This window comes from Zootoca vivipara, chromosome 4, assembly GCF_965207765.1.
Source record: "Zootoca vivipara chromosome 4, rZooViv2.hap1.1, whole genome shotgun sequence".
NCBI classification, from domain to species: Eukaryota; Metazoa; Chordata; class Lepidosauria; order Squamata; family Lacertidae; genus Zootoca; species Zootoca vivipara.
The window spans coordinates 81,257,685-81,275,707 of NC_142587.1; the positions used below are offsets into that span (position 1 = coordinate 81,257,685).

Here is an 18,023-nt window from a genome sequence, read left to right on the forward strand (position 1 = left end):
CTTACCCATAACTTACCCAGGGAGTCGATGGCACATGTCTGCCAACTGTTTTGGCACATGTCTGCCATCCTGTTTTGAGGCGGCCATGCTGCGCCCCAAAACACACAAGATTGCACAAGGTGCCATGCTCTTGCACAGGTGCATTGCCCAGAAAACATGCATCCCAGTTTTGTGCTGGGAGATGTCAGCATTTTCAAATGCAGGGGGCCCATGGCTTTGCTTTTGAAAAACATGGGGTCTGCAGTACTTCGCTAATTGGGAACCACTGCTCTAAAGCATAGGGAGATTTGTGGCTTTTTAAAGATCCATTGAGAATGGTTTAAGCTCTGATTTTAGAATTACAGTAAAGTGATATATGTAAGCAAAATGGTAGGTATCTTGCCTGTACCCAAACCCACTTTTAGTTACATAAAAAGACATAAGCATCTTACTATAAATTGAGTCTCCAAATAACTCATTCTGTAATAGTGGCAAGGACATTGTGCTTTCAAAATGTTCTGATTTGTAGCTGGGTAACAAATTTCCAAACCTCACATCACTATGAACATTAGCTTCCAATAGTCTTCTTGGATCTATATAAAACCAATTGGCTTCAAGGCTGAACTTCCAATGTGGAAAATTAGAGAGAGCAATGTGTTAATCTTAATTTTAATGGTGTGTCTTGAGTCCATACCATTAAAATATATTACCTTTTACTTCAACCTCATTGTGCAAACACAAGCTCACCTTTACATGTTCATCCACTGAATGTAGACTAAGGCCTCTTGCCATTGAATGCTGCACGCATAAGCCATTACTTTTCTAACAACGTTTTTACTGTTTCTGAACACCAGCCTTGAAGGGATAAAGCTATTTAATAAATTGTCTTTATTTGCACAAAGCTTTGCCGCAGGAAATCTGCTGAGAATTGTCCAAAGGTAAAATGCAATTTAAGCTGAAGTCTGTTCTGGTGTGCTCATTCATTTTTAATAATGAAACAAGATTATCATACTATTTTGTAATACTATCTGTATAATTATGTATTTTTAATTAATTGAAGCTTATTATGGAGAGCCGAAGAAGAAATTAGTACACTTAAATGCTGGTGGTAACTTAAATGGATGCTAATCTGTGATGAGAGAATTTTACTTTTACCTTTCTATTTTAAAGGTCATCTTTTAGAAACAATTGGTTTTTCAAGCTATGTAACTGCTGCAATTAAACTATTTATTGTTTCATGAGATTTTTGTAATCTGAGCATATGTGGAAAACTTGAAACTGAATTAAAAATACACAAGACCTTTTCTCGTGAAATGACACTTCTGCTCAATGTAAAAACATCATTAAAAAAAACAATGCACATTCCCTATAACTTTCACCTTCTTACAGAGGCTTACATTGTATGTGGTATGTGTTGGTTCACATGATCATGTGGCTACTTGCAAATAACTGTGTTCCGTTAACTTCATACTGAAAGTCTAATTAAGCTCAGATGGGTGGGAGGAAGGCTCCTCCTGCCCCCATTTCTGATTTTATAGTTGAATTTATAGTGTGTAGGCATGCTCTACATCTTCCCTCAGGCAGTTTAAGTTATGGAAGGGGAAAAAAACATGTTGTAAACATCGTATAGGAAGTATAGCAGTTCTTGGAAATCATACAGACGCACAACAAAAGATGCTGAATGTGATTTTACAGTTGTACTCATGTACACTCTGTCTCAAAGTAATGGCAAGCCCTGTGACTTGCAGTTCTACATTGGTTTCATATAATTAAATGCTAAATATGCTCATAGTAATGTTCGGACATAGTGATACTGGTTTTAGCTCAAAGAGGCAACTTTATAGAAGACCAGCTGTTGAATAGAAATACTACCCCCCCTTTTTTTTTCTTCCCAGAATGAACTGCTGGACACACGTGCAAAATTCCATGTTCTCTTCCTTTTCTTTGTGGCTGCCATGTTCTTCATCAGTATACTGTCACTTTTCAGCTATCACTGCTGGCTGGTTGGCAAAAACAGGTCAACAATAGGTTAGTAAACAATCTGCTGTATTGTTGTCTATCCCAATTCCAAGAAACTCAACGTTATTCTACTTTATCCTCACCGTTAATCCTGTGAGCTAGGTTAGTCTGAGCATGTGCTCAAGGTCGCTTAGTGTGTTTCATGGCTGTGCTTACTCATAAGCAAGTCCCATTAAGAATCCCTGGAGTTTAAATTTTAGATGATTTGGCATAACATTCGGTCTGATTGATAGGTATTTGTATAATTTGAAATAATGGGTGTGATATAATTGTTTTTAATTGGAAAATTAATAAAAATATATTATAAAAAAAAAAAAGAATCCCTGGAGTTTAGGATTGTACCCCTCAATCAGCATATCGGTTCAAAGTGACTTATGCTGTTCCCTGCTACTGGCCTTTTTAACTTCTTGAAATGCTTCCTTTCCATCTTAAGTTGGCTGTTGTTAAATACAGGAGCTGGTTTAAACCATACCAAATGGAACATCTTTACCGAAAATGTCTGTTTAATTAGTTGCTTCCTACATTTGTTCCAGCTGCTGCCTTTGTTGAATTTGGTCCGTGTTTTTCTAGCTCATTTTTTTAAGAGTGCCGTTTTAATGAAAACAACAACAACAAAACTCTATTTTGTAGACATTTTGCATGTTTGCTACTTAATGGCTTTAAAGGATTAGACAAATATATGGAGGGTAAGGCTGTCAGCGATTACTACTCTTAATGGCCATATATTACCTCCAGGCTCAGAGGAATTATGCCTCTGAATACCAGTTGCTAGGGAGCACAAGTGGGAGAGTGTTGTGTTGAGATGGTGGGTGGGCATTTGGTTTGATCCAGAAGGACTCTTCATATATTCTTAGGAGATCTGTTGTCTTTCCCAAATTTGTTTACTTTTGCTTTCTGTGTGTGATACAGAAGCTTTCAGGGCACCTATGTTTCGAAATGGACCTGACAAAAATGGCTTCTCTCTCGGATGCAGTAAAAACTTGAGAGAGGTTTTTGGAGATGAGACAAAGTACTGGTTGCTACCAATTTTTACAAGGTATTCTTATTTAAATTTTATTCTTCTACTTTTATAAGTTATTAGAGTAAAATCTAGAGTTTGGTGATTTAGTGAAGCTAGCAATCCTAAATACTCCTAAAATCGTAATTTGTATATTTCCTGAACAATGAACATACCTATGTGCTAACTAAATGATATATTGTCTGCTAAGACCTAAACTGCATTATTTTTAAATTTATTTCTGTGCATAATGTAGCCTGGGAGGTTGCATGTTCAATCCTCTATATTGTGAGGTCCTTGTTCTGTACTGGGTATTTTAGACAAATTATTTAAAATATTCCATATATATACCTTTTTCTTCAGGACCATGCCACTGTACTAAATACCAGTTTTTACTTTTAATCCCTCTGTATTCTATACAGTGATTGTTTTCTACAATTGTAACGTCTGTTGTTGACAAATGTTTTCAGAATTTTGCAGTAGATACCTCTTTTATTCTACATAACTGTTTGCAAGTCTTGTGCATGCTTGCCTGGGAGCAAACTTTATTTGTCACGATTTTGTTGCGTTTTTAATATTTTGTTGGAAGCCGCCCAGAGTGGCTGGGCAAACTGGCAAATTTATATAATATATAAATAATATATTATTATTATTATTATTATTATTATTATTATTATTATTATTATTATTATTTTATTACTAACCTCCCGAGTAATATTTAATAGGATTGGGCTTTTATGGTTCAAGTTAAATACAAATGGAACCATATAAAAGTATTTCTATGACTTTACAAAATAAAGCAGAGTCAAAATAGTTGGTCGCCATTAGTTCTTATTTGTGGATTTTTGCAGATCATTTGTACAACTGACCTTTTTTAAAAAGTGGCATCTTTGCCAAGTCCTACTGTTAGTATTCCCAGCATGAGGGCAACACTTTTTAGTTGCCTTCCACATGCCAACAGCTGTGCTGTAACCTTGAACATGCAGAAATAACATACTGTCAAGGAATATAGGTTGCTCAGACCTTTGTAAGAACTTTTTTTATTAAAAAAGACTGCCTTGCTTTGTGAGATCAGCAGCCAGGTACAATTTCTACAGTAATAACTAAAGCCCCATGTTTTAGAAATTTAAGAGAAACAGCAAGAAAATGAGTTTTCAGTTCAAACTGAGACATTCAAAAACACTCCAGTGAACTATTGAGGTTAAACAGACGGCATGTAATTTACTGATAATAATACACATTCTTTTAAGTCTTAAATTTCCTATGGTCAAGCTGACAATAAATTTAAACTCGTAGGTGTTTTGTGTTGTTCCAGTGGAGCACAAGCCTTTTTTTGATTTTGGAGACAAACTTTGTTGAACAAGTACATATATGCTTCCATGGTATTTATACTAAATAAATAAACGTGCAAATTACCTGCAGCTCTGAAATAAATAATTTCCTGCATTATTTGTAGTGGAGGCTGCAGTGTTTAAAAGTTACTTACCATCTGCTATACCAGGCATCCCCAAACTGCGGCCCTCCATATGTTTTGGCCTACAACTCCCATGATCCCTAGCTAACAGGACCAGTGGTCGGGGAAGATGGGAATTGTAGTCCAAAACATCTGGAGGACCGAAGTTTGGGGATGCCTGTACTATACCAACCAAAACATTCCATTGTTTGAACAGGGTGATGTACTATCTACATTTACTGAGTCACACAAATGTGTCACTTCATATAACTGTTTTAAACCCAGTGTATCTATTAGTGTTAGTTTTTAATAGCATGCTAGTTAGATGTCAAGTCTATTTTATTGTTCAGTTTAGGGGATGGCTGTAACTTTCCAACACGCTTGGTGATTATGGATCCAGAGCAGCTTACTGTCTCAAGCCAAAATGATCCTGCTAAAAGGTGTGTAGTTTTTCTTTAACTTGTGTCTTGCTTCCTTTTCTCTTAATGCATATTGAAGACCACAGTTGTGGCCAAATGTGAACAGTCCTCTTTGTAGTCTAATCTTTTCCCTGCCTCTGCTTTTGACCCATTGTTCATCAGGTCTTAGCCTCCTTTTTTACTCCCCTACTCTAAATGTTCTTTGATACTGTTTGACTTTGAAGTGAGTTAGGCTGGAAAGTTTATTTCTTTTTAATGGGAAGTTCTTTGTTTGACAATCTTTATAGTATATGACTGGCGTGCTATGGTCCATGGGGTCACGAAGAGTCGGACACGACTAAACGACTAAACAACAACATAGTAGAAGTACAAGCTTAGTTATGGACACCTTGTGCATTTAAAATTGAGCTTTCTAAGGCTCGGTTTTTCCTGCCTTCATCCTGGCCTGCCATATGGAGCTTCCAGCCTTATCTCTCTTACAAGTTCACTGTTCTCACCAATTAATTCCCTGTGCATCCTTTATTGTATGCCAGGTATTCAGAGTAGCCCTTGAGAGAGATTGTGCCAGTTTAGATCATGTAACCACAAACTATTGTTTCTTGTTATAAGCTTGAACAATCCAATCCTCCCCATTACACTTGAGGGGAGGACATTTAAAGCCTCTTTTCCTGGTTAGCAAGTAAGTTTCTTACTTACTAGGAATGGGTGCCTTAAATCTCCTCCCATCATACATGAAGGGGAGAGGACAGCAGGCAAGCCTGAAGCTCATGCCAGTTACCGTGTTTCCCCGAAAATTAGACACTCTCTTATATTTCTTTTTCCTCAAGAAGACACACTATGGCTTATTTTCAGGGGATGTCTTAATTTTATTACGCGTCCAGCCTCGCCTCTTCCTTGGCGCCTTCTAGAACTGCGGCTATCACTATGCCTTATTTTTGGGGTATGGCTTATATTGCGCAAATGCGTAGAAATCCTGCTACGGCTTATTTTATGGGTATGTCTTATTTTTTGGAAAACAGGGTATGTCTGAACTGATTGTGAGCAAAATTAATTCATATTGTGGTGGTCTCCAGAATAGAGTTTAAGAATTTGGTGCCTGAACTCCAGCTTCTGATAGCAGTTCTTCTTTTCAGCTCGGGTCCCAGTCAGCCATTTCCTGTTAGGCCACTAAGCGAGTCCCAAAATCGATTGCTGGCCAGTGAAAACCAGTGGGTGGAAACCAATTCAGAAGATGAAAATGTTAAATCAGGTACTGAATGTTAACTGATTAATTATAATCACTTGTTATAGAACAGAATTTCAACATTCTGATTAAACGAGAGAGAAAAACTGATTTTAAAGTTGGAGAAGTTTGTCTTTTACAGATTAATACAAATAAAGAGGTCAGATACTGGCTTAATGCTGCTCCCCCCCCAAAAAAATTTTTTCCATCATGTAACATCTCTAAAGTGTACCTTTATAATTATGTTTTCTTTATTTTTTAAAGGTGTAAAAAAGCATATTATAGTTTCATTGGAGAGCTGATCTTGGCTTCAGTGTCCATCCCTCTCAGTGGAGAGGAAAAGATGGTAAGATAACTTCCGCTCAGAGTGATTTATTGTGACCTTGTAAGGCTGTGAAATAAGATTATTTTCCTTCTGAAAGCCTTTTTTTTAAAAAAAGGAAAATGGAGCATGGCTGATGCACCAGAAATATAAAGCCTAGTCTTAAAAGTAAAGTCAGAAACGCAGCAATTAAGGACTTGAAAATATTCCAATCTGTGGTTTGATACATATGTTTGAATGATTGTCCAGAAGGCATCATCTGCTGTCAGTCATGCTGAGCATGGCTTTAATCTGAGCAGATCTCAGACCTGGCACCTGCTTCGAGTTCTAGAATTCCAGCCATGAATACGGTTGGAAAACGGTGACTATAAGCATCAGAACAATGTTTATTCAGTGTGGAGTAGCCACAATCAGTTCCTTTGTGTCTGCGATTAGGGGATGAGTTTTCTACTGGTTAATTTGAGATACCACAAATCTATTTCCGAAGCAGATTTAAAGCAGCAGGCAGATTTCAGAGAGCAGAAACCAACTCCTGTTTGGATAGAAATGTGTTTACAGTGCAGTTGCCAGCATCCCAAGACCAAGCTGATAGAAGTTGTATGAGTGGAACGCAGGTGGCAGCACATAGACCCCAGGTGGGCTTCAGTCATTTTGGGAAAAGCAAAGCCCTTCATAAGCAGTAAGTCATGCAAGGAAGCAACATAGATCGAAATATGGAGTAGGTAGTCTTTTTTCTATCTCTGTCTTTATGCAGCATTACACTAATGTAATTTGTTTTCCATATAGGTTTCTACACTACATTTGTGCTTGGATATTACTTAATTTTGTATGGAAGACACTGATATATCAATGGAACAGTGCCAGCATGTTAGCAGGATATGAAAAAATCGAAATCCTTGACAGTATCCAGTGGATGCTTATGAGCACTGTTGCAGAGCAGAAAGTTTGATGCCTTAAGATTCTTAATGTGCATTTTCGCAACATGGACGTAAGCCACTACAAGGGCCAAATCCTGAAATACCCTGGAAGGATATGAGAGTATGCAAGACTCTTAGAAGTGCAGAAACTATGCATTTTGGCTGCACCGCGGTGGAGGAAACTAATTCTGCAAAGTTCGTGTGAGAAATGCCATGCCGGTGTCATACGGGAGTTTCTTCCATAGCAAGTCTATGGAAGGAGGATGGGGAAGGGGAGGAAAGTGTGAAACAATCATAGAGTACGGTCATTGAAACTGCACAGTACAATTATGTGTCTCAAAGCGCTATCTGGTGGACTTGCAGCATGATGCATTTTTGCTTTCTCCACTACCATTATCAGATAACCAGTGGTATTGGTAGGTGTTGCTAAACAGCCAACCCAAGACTCTGGCCTGTTAGTCCTCTCTGATATTGAAGTTCTCTTCCTACAGGCTTGCTTTGTTGCAATACAACATCAGACAAGCAAGGTTTTTCCATTGCATCATCATCATTATTATTATTTCAGAAATAAGGGCCCACTGGCAACATAGTACATTAGTTAGGGAGAATAAAGTTTCCTCGACTTTCTGTTTCTTTAAAGTGCCAATAGTTTAATTTCTAGAATTTGTCTTTTTAAGCCATATCAACAATATAATTCAGTAAAGTGATTTTTTTCTCCTCCTCCCCCCCCCCCCCGCCGAGATGTTTACCTGAATATTACTTTCAAATCTTTTTGACTGATAATCCCAGCATAAAGATCCCAATTGATTTATCCATCTTCTTTTCAGCCCAGCTTCAGAGATCATCCATTTCTTTTTTAAGAGAAAAGAAACAAATATGTACTGTACTTTATGGGACTGGATTTCACAGGGAGTTTTACTAGCAAAATCCTGAGTAAGGTGTAGAAGAATGCACCCAAGGGAGAGGGTTTGTTCTCTAGTAACCCCTGCTTTGGCATCTGGGATCCTACTCTCCCTCCCAGAGTCTCACTGACCCTGAACCCAAGGCCTATCCTTTTAGGACACAAATATTTTTCTGAGAAAATAATTCTACAACAAACTACTGTGAGGGCTTAATCTTTATTATCAGTTCACAAGGGGCAGCGAAGTACTCGATGCTTGACTCAGAAGAATCCTCATCTCCAGCCACCCAGCTCTTTAAGCAGAATTCTGGCTTCCAATACTCTTTAAGGAGGAGACCATTGTAGCCTTGAAGTTCCATCTTGGCTCACTGTATGGTGTTAGACTGCCCCATCATTGTACCTTGATGTGTACCTTTTAATTCCCTATCATAAATTGTGTCCAAGCTGCTCATAGTTTGTTAGCTCCATAAAAATATTAAATTCTTCCCAAACCCCTTTTATATAAATTATCCCATGTATGATACAAGTGGAAAAACCGGGATCCACTTTGCAAATCTTAGGAAACATGATGATAGTTGGGGGGGGGGGAATTATATTGAAAATAAATTTTGTAGTTTGTAAAATAGTTTAGGATCTTCTTAGATCTGTCTCTTAGCTTAGTTTACAAAATGAAGGGAAAGCTAAAATGGTTTGTGCTGTCTTTGTGACCAACCCAAACTCAAGAGCTGGATCCTACTCCCTTCCTGTGCAAAATGCATAAATCAAGCTCAGGGCTTTCAGTGCAACTGGTAACCTCACTCTCTGTACTCAAGGCTGTGGGATTTCACCCCAACTCCTGCCCTGAAATAGCAGTTGCCATCAGTGCTTCAGAGCGCATGGAGGAAATAAGCTTTATGTGGCACAACAGCACCTTGCATGTAGCTTGTCCAGGTCAGGTGGGGATGAATGGAGGCAGGTTTGCTTTTTTTGTCTTCTTATGTCCCAGCCAGCCCACAGAATGGTCCTACAACTTCTTGCACTAGCTAGGCACTGTAGCAAATGGACAGCCCCTTCAGTGTTGACACAAGTGAGCAGAGGTGCCGTGCTCTGCCTTGCTTGTCCCATTCATCATACAGTACCTGCGCTTTGACTCTCAACAGCTTCAGGAAAGGGTAGAATGGAATCAAGTATATCCTGGGAGCCAGGGCATAAATTTATGGGTTGTGTTTACCAGTTAGGTCAACGATAGCAGCACATTTCTTATAGTATGTATATGTAAAATGGGTAACAGGGTTCTCTTTGTAGAGTGTACATAGGAATAAAGGCCCATCTGCACTTAACGTGAATGTTAGAAGTCCACACGTTGCTGTTAATGCATTCCCTTTTTTTCACTATTGGGGTAATAATTGTCAATATTCAATACTTTCTTGATCTGCAGTCCTTAAACTACTTTGAAAAGGTTCCAAAAGAACTCTCCTTCATGGTATGCGTTGTTTAATGTGTAAGCTATCTTGACCAGTATTGAGAAATTATACCAAAGAATATACTTTGTAAAGCAGTTTAGTTTTAATTCCAATGCCTTATGAAAGCATTTTGCTAGTAAATGACCTAGCATCAGCAGGTCACATTTAAGGATCAATGTGATTTTTAATGCTAGTAAATACAGTTTGCATTCCCTAGCAGACACATTCCTGTTTCAAGAAGCTCCCCTTCCGAGTCGCTGAATTCTGATTTTATCACAATCTGGTGTTGCTTGCTGGCCACTTTTATGAGTTCAATTTTATGTTACAGATTTGGGGTGAAGTTGTTTTTTGTTTGTTTTTTAAAGCAGCACAAGCAGCACTTCTTTCATTTACCAACCACTCTTTTTTCTGGTAGAATGCCTTAACAATTGGTATCTACTACTAGAGTCAATCAAGTTCCAAACATCATCTTTATTTTTAATAAGATGCCAGCCCTAATACACAATGTGACGTTAGCTCCTAGTTACTTAGCAACATATCTCTTGGATCAGTGTTGGAAACCTATGCTTTAACTCAGTCTTAATATCCAATATGTATTCTCCAGATCTTAACTTGAATCTTGTAAATGGTGGAAAGTGTCTGTACACATTTACAGAACAATAACTGAAGTTGAGTTGTAGAAGATCATCCAACAGGGATATGACTGACTCATAACTTGGGTCAAGTTAGGACAGCATCGGAACCTTTTTCTTGGCACCCAAAAATTGTAAGCACCATCAGATGTACAAGTTATATTATGCTGCAGTTCCCAAGTAGTCCCAGAATTCTGGGATTCTACCAGGAAAATTTTATTTAAAGTGGTTTAAGGAATGCAGATTTTTCCTTCATTCCTAAATGCATTTACCAGGAAGTCCTACGGGTTTCTGCAGAGATGACATATAAATACATGGTTTAGAATTGCAGACCATAATGCAAAACAGAGAACATCTCTCCACTGTGTCTTCATTTCTTCTGCCCTCGTGTGTAAATTACAAGGCCATAAGAGTGACATCCTTAGTTTATGTCTAGGGCTGCCACAACCTGTGTGTTTGCCAGTGGGTATGTCAGATACATTGCCCTGAATTTATGACAAATGTGTATGCAAGGATTTTACTTAAATAAAGGTATATCCACTGTAACTAAGTAAGCTTGCAAATACTCAAAATTTAAATTGGTATGAGGTTATTTAGAGGATATATAATGTGAATAATGCATCTGTTTTTATGTTGCAGATAGGAATTTTCCTATGCACAAAGAAAGCATTGCCATTAATACTTTAAAGTGACTTTTTAAACAGACTTTTATAAATAAATTAAATATAAAAGAATACAGATCATTTTGCCTGAAATTTTCATGTTTTTATCTGCACCTTGTAATATTTTCATGTGTATTTTTCACCAATAATTTTAAATCATGTTGAGTATTTTATATATCAAAGTGCAGACTTCCATTAATATCTTAAGCATAGCTCCTTTTAAGGGGAAAAAGCATAATCTTTAAACCCTTCTTTGCCAAAGTGATGATACATTAAAATGGATTATGACACACTGAATGCAAAAGAAACTAAATAAATACGTTGAAAAAATGAGCTAACTTGTGAACTGCATTTCTAATTGGTGCAAGTGATGAAGATACAATTTCAATTCCCTTTTATGTGTGGGTATAAATGAGTGGGGACATCACTTGGGAAGGAAGAGGGGCTTCAAAAGTTAGTTGGGGCTATCTCTCATGTGTCAGTCCAATTAAATAAAGACAGCAGTGGGCAGATGTTGCCAGAGTTCACCTCTATTTTGGGTCCCCACACTTGGCTCCATTTTGCCTGGAAATGTTAGCTAGTAAGGGCTAACAATTTAGGACAGCATGCATTTCGCAGGTCCCATTGACACTATACTTGAAATGGAAGTGTACCAGCCCAAAACATGGATCACTGTAATCTACCTCTGTCCCTGACAGGTTGCTGCTAGAAAGCATGCTACCACTGAGGACACACAATGTGACAAAGCTAAAATCAAGATACACTTCCGGGGAAGGAGCTGTCACAGGTTAGTCACCTCTCTTGGGAGCTCCCCAAAGATGTAATTTAGTGGTGACTAACGGTGGAGATTATGTGTCGTTTTTGTCTCTGCTGGACAGAGACATTTGGATTAACTCCTGGATATTCTTGATGCTGACGCGATTGAGAAATCCTATTGGACGGGTGAGTGACCAGGAGTGGGAGAAACAACAGCATTGCCCAGGCACTGCTAAAGATCTCTGGAGATCAATCCAGAAAAGACTAACCATACCTCCTTTCTTTAGTTATATTTGAAACTGCTATAAATCACTAACGAAATTAAAGAAACTACTCCTTTGTCAGTAAAAATGCCAATTTGAAATATGACCCTAAAGCTGGCTTAAGAAGAGAAGTCATTGAAAGACTGAAGGCAAAATTGTTTTTTTCAGGAAGTATCTAGTTTGTTTCGAGGAAAGTATACAGCTGTTTATAACACGCACCTGCTTATAAGAGAGAAGAGAATCTCTGAGAAGTGTCTATGTTATGCTGTTATATCTTTGATCCTCCGTTTCACAAGTGATTGCACTGACAGTAATGAGAATTAATGGTTGCTGCTGCACTCGCAGTGGGAAGAATGGAATGCTAAGAATGTGGTTAGGACTGTATTCTAGTAGCACCCAAGATTGCAGGTATGTTAAGAAATAATCTATTAACTGTGGCAGGTTTTCAAAAATTATTTGATCAACAGAGAAAGCAATTTAAAATGGGAGATGCAGAAAATGATCATGGACAAATCATTAAGTGTGGAATTACAGCTCCTGGGAAAACATACTGGAGATGGTTTGCTACATCAGGAGGAAGGTTTTACACAGATTACTGAAGAGTCACAGCTCCTGGAAAAAATGATCAAGGATAATTTGCCAGCCCTAGAGGATGGTTTATTGCTGATGCTGGAAGGAGTGCAACAAATGTAATACTGTGTTTCCCCTTTTTAAAGACGCCGTCTTATAACTTCTTTTCCTAAAAAAAAAAAACAGGGTGGCTTACTTTCGGTGGGATGTCCTTTTTTATTATTACCAGTACGGTTTTTACGGCTCAGGGCGCTGCTTGGCCCTCTTGAGTGCTCGGTGCTGCAGCAGCCACAAGTTCCGGGTGGCGGGGCGACAGGCATCCTTGGCCGGGCCAGGCGGAGGCCACTGGCTCAGGCGCTCTGCCCACCGCTGCAGGGCGCTCCAAGCTCCTTGGCCGGGCCAGGCAAGGAAGAAACAGTGAGCCCAGCGGTGGCAGCAAGCACGGAAGCGGCAGGGACGGCGGTGGACGAGAAGGCGGAGTGCAGGGATGCAGCCAGCAAGGCGGGAGCGCCGCTTCACAGCTGATCGCGCTCCTGCAGTGCCGGCCGCATGGAGTGACTGAGTGGAGGTGCCTGTGGGGGTTGGTTTCCACAGCGCGGAAGTATGGCTTATTTTGGGGGTATGTCTTATATTTCTCAAATGCTTAAAAACCCTGCCATGGCTTACTTTATGACTACCTATTAAAAAAGGGGAAACGGTACTGGAAGGCGATGGAATTCATGGAAGGAGGACTGTGTATAACTTGGAATCATCTCAAGAAAAAGTGATCATGCCTCCTGCAATACTTTTGGGAAAAAAGAATGGAAATGCAGGAAATTGAAAGAAAAAAATCTAAATGACAAGGACAGAAGACCATGGCAACAGGAAATGAAATTGGAATATATAGGTACTTTGGGGGGAGTGCAAATTAATGTCTACTTAATTTGTGGTCAATTGTGGACATTGTCTTATATAAATACAGTGAAGAAATTCATGAGGAATAAATAAGAAGGACTTAATTGTCTTTTAAAATCTGGAGGTAAAGTTGTGAGGGTGGACCAGAGGAAGATTAAGGCTGACTCTTACTTTTAACAATAATGGGAGAACCTCTTTTGGATTTCTAGGATGGGAAGGGAATGAAACTGAGATGTCTGGATTTAACACTGGGAAAATAACACCTAGCAGAGGAATGAATAACTAGACATTACTCTGGATTGAACATTAGGTTATTACAAGAAACTTTTGCAGGCACAACTTGAGGAGAGAGGGTGGTCCTTTCTAGACAGAATAGCATTACCAAAGTTTGGAAGAAAAAAAAACACCTGTAACTTGGAATGAACACAGAGACTGAGAGCTGAAGAGTAATACATTTATTTACAGGCCTTCTTACATAACTGGTGGTTGCCACTGTCAGCAATTGCAAGCAGCTGAACGCCAACTAAAGTTTTTCAAGCTTCTGTCCATTTCTTGGTCACATTAAGGTGACCCAGATGTTCTGTAGCAAACTTGTGCTCTGGAAACTTAGCTCTTTTTTCATCCATTGTTTTTTTCCGATATAAATTTCTGCGTTCTACGTTGTGGCGATACTCCTGGTCTTTTGTCATGTATGGCCGGCTCAGCCAATATTCATTTTCAGCTTCCCTTTCCAGCCTCTTAATGATACCCTGTTTCATTACCTCTGTAACGAACCTCGGCCGTCTGTGTTTACCAATCCACTGACTCCCAGGAATGCTGTTTCGAAGCCGTGCTATGGTCAGAAACATACCTTTAACAGCAAAGGAGGTTAACATTGATTACTTGAATATTGTTCAATCAAATACAAGAGGTCAATATTATTTAGTTAGCAGCTATAACCCATGGCTATGATGAATTAGAGAAACTCACTTCTAGCTCGAGACATCAATGGGCACACCTATCTCATACAGGATTTTCGGCAATCGTCCATGTGTCAGAGGCTGCAGGGGTCTATCTCCCGATTTTTGATAATGTGTAAGTAGAGGACAGACTGGTGCAGCTTTTGATTCCCACAAAGGCCCTTCCCTTGATTTTCTTCAGTTAATAGAAAATTCAAGTGAGGCAACACACACTACTGATAAGCCAGTAAGGGGAATCTATGCCTGGGCTGTACCATTTGAGGCTAGGTACACACCCTATATTTAAAGCTTATCCCTTGCCTGCAAAATAATAATAATAAAATAAAATATTGACACTTGTAGCTCTATGAGGAGTAATAACAATAGTAGTAATTTATTATTTATACCCCGCCCATCTGGCTGGGTTTCCCCAGCCACTCTGGGCGGCTTCCAACAGAAATATTAAAATTCACCAATTTCAAAGATTAAAAGCTTCCCTAAACAGGGCTGCCTTCAGATGTCCTCTAAAAGTCTGGTAGTTGGGGTTTTTTTTACATCTAGGGGAGGGCGTTCCACAGGGCGGGTGCCACTACCGAGAAGGCCCTCTGCCTAGTTCCCTGTAACCTCGCTTCTTGCAGCGAGGGAACCGCCAGAAGGCCCTCGGCACTGGACCTCAGTGTCCGGGCAGAGCGATGGAGGTGGAGACGCTCCTTCAGGTATACTGGTCCGAGGCCGTTTAGGGCTTTAAAGGTCAGCACCAACACTTTGAATTGTGCTCGGAAACGTACTGGGAGCCAATGCAGCTCTTTCAAGACCGGTGTTATGTGGTCTCGGTGGCTGTTCCCAGTCACCAGTCTAGCTGCCGCATTCTGGATTAATTGTAGTTTCTGGGTCACCTTCAAAGGTAGCCCCACATAGAGCGCATTGCAGTAGTCCAAGCGAGAGATAACTAGAGCATGCACCACTCTGGCAAGACAGTTTGCGGGCAGGTAGGGTTTCAGCCTGCGTACCAGATGGAGCTGATAAACAGCTGCCCTGAATACAGAATTGACCTGCGCCTCCATGGAGAGCTGTGAGTCCAAAATGACTCCCAGGCTGCGCACCTGGTCCTTCAGGGGCACAGTTACCCCATTCAGGACCAGGGAGTCCCCCACACCTGCCCGCCTGTCTCCCACAAACAGTACTTCTGTCTTGTCAGGATTCAACCTCAATCTGTTAGCCGCCATCCAACCTCCAACCGCCTCCAGACACTCACACAGGACCTGCACCGCCTTCACTGGTTCTGATTTGAAAGAGAGGTAGAGCTGGGTATCATCCGCATACTGATGAACACCCAGCCCAAACCCCCTGATGATCTCTCCCAGCGGCTGCATGTAGATGTTAAAAAGCATGGGGGAGAGTAAACTACGGTCCTCAAGATTCTGTGAGGGGTGGACAGAAGATACTGTACTTTTATTCCACCAACAACACAAGAATCTCTGTGGAGCGGAGACTTGAATTTATAATGCATAAATAAACATATTGCTTGTGCTGTGTACTGCATATAAAACTTAATAAGAAAGTACCACTGGACAAGTTACTGTAGTTATATATTCTTGTATTTACATGAAAACCAATAAAAATTATTTGGACAGAATACTCTTGAGGGGTGTGTAGGCTTTAAATGAATTGTGTGTATGCAGCCCCAGTCTTCAGCTGGGGACTCATATTTGAATGTCCCACATCGAAAACTATGGTAAGTATCAGAGAAGAGCTTAAATGAAGCCTTCACACTGATATGCCAACCCCACCTACTGTGCTATGCCAAACCCACAGTACAGTGGTACCTCGGTTTATGAACACAATTGGTTCCGGAAGTCTGTTCATAAACCGAAGCGTTCATAAACTGAAGCAAACTTTCCCATTGAAAATAATGGAAAGTGGATTAATCTGTTGAAGACGATGAAAAACACCCCCTAAAGCAGCAATTTAACATGAATTTTACTGTCTACCAAGAGGTTTCCGAGGCCTATGGAGGCCTCCACGGAGGCATTGGAGCATTTGTGACTGGGACGCAGCCATGGAAACGCTCCGATGCCTTCACAGAGGCAAACTGCGCGGAAAGGAGCCTTTCCCCGACGCAAGTGCCCTGCGCTGCAGCCGCGTCTCATTCAAGGCGGCTGAGATGGGACTGCCTCCAATGCCTCCGTGGAGACCTCGGAAACCTCGGGTTACTTACTTCCGGGTTCCGATGGTTCGTAAACCGAAGGTTTGTAACCCGAGGTGTTCGTAAACCGAGGTACCACTGTAGTACATTGAGCGGGGATTACATTCTAGGGATAGCACCTCATATCCAAAAACTCCTATACGAGGCATCCCCAAACTGTGGCCCTCCAGATGTTTTGGCCTACAACTCCCATAATCCCTAGCTAACAGGACCAATGGTCGGGGAAGATGGGAATTGTAGTCCAAAACATCTGGAGGGCCGAAGTTTGGGGATGCCTGTCCTATACTGTACTTGAACCACCCTCAGATGAGCAATCTTGACTGTGAAGCAAGACAGAGCTTAATTTTAAGCTCTCCGCCTTGCTTCCTGGGCTCCAGGAGGCTCTTGCAGGTCATCCAAGTTCCTGGAGATTTTGTGAGGGGAAAATCATGAAATCTCCAGGAGATCTCAGATTCATGTAAAGAAACACAGAGGAGTATAATATAATCCCAAAAAAAATATTCACAGATGAAAATAGTCACTCAGTTGAAGCCCGTCTCTCCCTGTACCAAAAAAAATCACACTTTCTATTACTGATTGCGCTCGTGAATTAAACTATTCTTAACCCTGTTTTCAGGGCACAAAGCGGCTTACATTACTCTAAATGCATGAAATAAAAATTACAAAAACGCAGCAGCATCTAAATAGTTGTTTTTTTTTTAGTACAGTACAAATCAGACAAAAACCACAAGAAATGTTTATTTTAAAGACCACCAGCAATGAGTGGTTGTACCCTGGGGATGTAGTTCTAAAGTGTAGGGCCACCACCAATAAAGCCCTGTCCCTATATCTCACAGGAAGGCTAGGGAAGCCCTCTAACACCTGCACGTTGTAGAAAGTAAACTCTGAAATGCACAGCGCTGCAAACCTCTCACGCTGCTGGCCCCACGGACAAACCTGAGGGCCAGAGGATCCCCACCCCCCTGGAGGCTCACCTGGAGCGTGTGAAAGGACTGTGTGAACCGAATTCAGTTCCAGTAGCGGAAAACAGTCCCTCTGCTGCTCAAGGTCTGTCCTCTGCTTTAACGCTACACGTTTGCTTTTTGCGCCTAGGCTTCGGCTGGTAAATCTTGGGAGCTCTAGTAACAAGAAGAAGAAAAAACAGCAGATCTGACACGTCTGAAGTGCTCCCACCAACTAGTCCCTGCCTCCTTCCACTGCAATTCTATCAGTGGCTACCGGCCACCTTGGGCAGCTTCTCGGTGTCCCGCCCGCTTCCTCCTGCCGGCGCTTTAGAAGGAAAGGGGGCCCCGTCCCTTTTCCCCGCCTCCCCCCCCCACCTGTTTCACCGTCCCTCCGCTCTGCCCGTCCGTCCCCGCAACCCCTTTCCCGCTGCTCCTCTTCAACTCACCGGTCACACCAGGTCCGTCGGTCCCACCTCGGGCAGGGAAA

The 18,023-nt window shown here is 40.8% G+C and overlaps 2 protein-coding genes across 3 annotated transcripts in view; one reads left to right on the forward strand and one right to left on the reverse strand.

Moving 5' to 3' along the window:
• ZDHHC20 (zDHHC palmitoyltransferase 20) overlaps nucleotides 1–11,298 on the forward strand; it is a 37,912-nt gene extending 26,614 nt beyond the window's left edge. Inside the window, exons 8-13 of the mRNA XM_035115097.3 lie at nucleotides 1,875–2,007; nucleotides 2,908–3,034; nucleotides 4,799–4,888; nucleotides 6,001–6,116; nucleotides 6,354–6,435; nucleotides 7,198–11,298. Coding sequence (XP_034970988.2) covers nucleotides 1,875–2,007; nucleotides 2,908–3,034; nucleotides 4,799–4,888; nucleotides 6,001–6,116; nucleotides 6,354–6,391 — 504 coding nt within the window. The 3' untranslated portion in view covers nucleotides 6,392–6,435; nucleotides 7,198–11,298. The remainder of the gene's footprint in view (nucleotides 1–1,874; nucleotides 2,008–2,907; nucleotides 3,035–4,798; nucleotides 4,889–6,000; nucleotides 6,117–6,353; nucleotides 6,436–7,197) is intronic.
• A 2,590-nt stretch (nucleotides 11,299–13,888) lies between these two features.
• On the reverse strand, nucleotides 13,889–18,019 carry MRPL57 (mitochondrial ribosomal protein L57). Of its 2 annotated transcripts, XM_035115095.3 has the most exons (3): nucleotides 17,983–18,019; nucleotides 17,567–17,710; nucleotides 13,889–14,298 (listed from the first exon to the last, which is right to left on the reverse strand). In XM_035115095.3, the coding sequence occupies exon 3, from the start codon at nucleotides 14,294–14,296 to the stop codon at nucleotides 13,982–13,984; it is 315 nt and encodes a 104-aa protein (XP_034970986.2). In that variant the 5' UTR covers nucleotides 14,297–14,298; nucleotides 17,567–17,710; nucleotides 17,983–18,019; the 3' UTR covers nucleotides 13,889–13,981. The 2 variants fall into 2 exon arrangements, with proteins under 2 accessions (XP_034970986.2, XP_034970987.2); XM_035115096.3 differs by lacking the exon at nucleotides 17,567–17,710.
• Between the last annotated feature and the right edge of the window lie 4 nt (nucleotides 18,020–18,023).

What these genes read in the sequence shown, in the direction of transcription:
- MRPL57 (XM_035115096.3), bottom strand. Translation starts at nt 14,296, where the DNA reads ATGTTTCTGACCATAGCACGGCTTCGAAACAGCATTCCTGGGAGTCAG.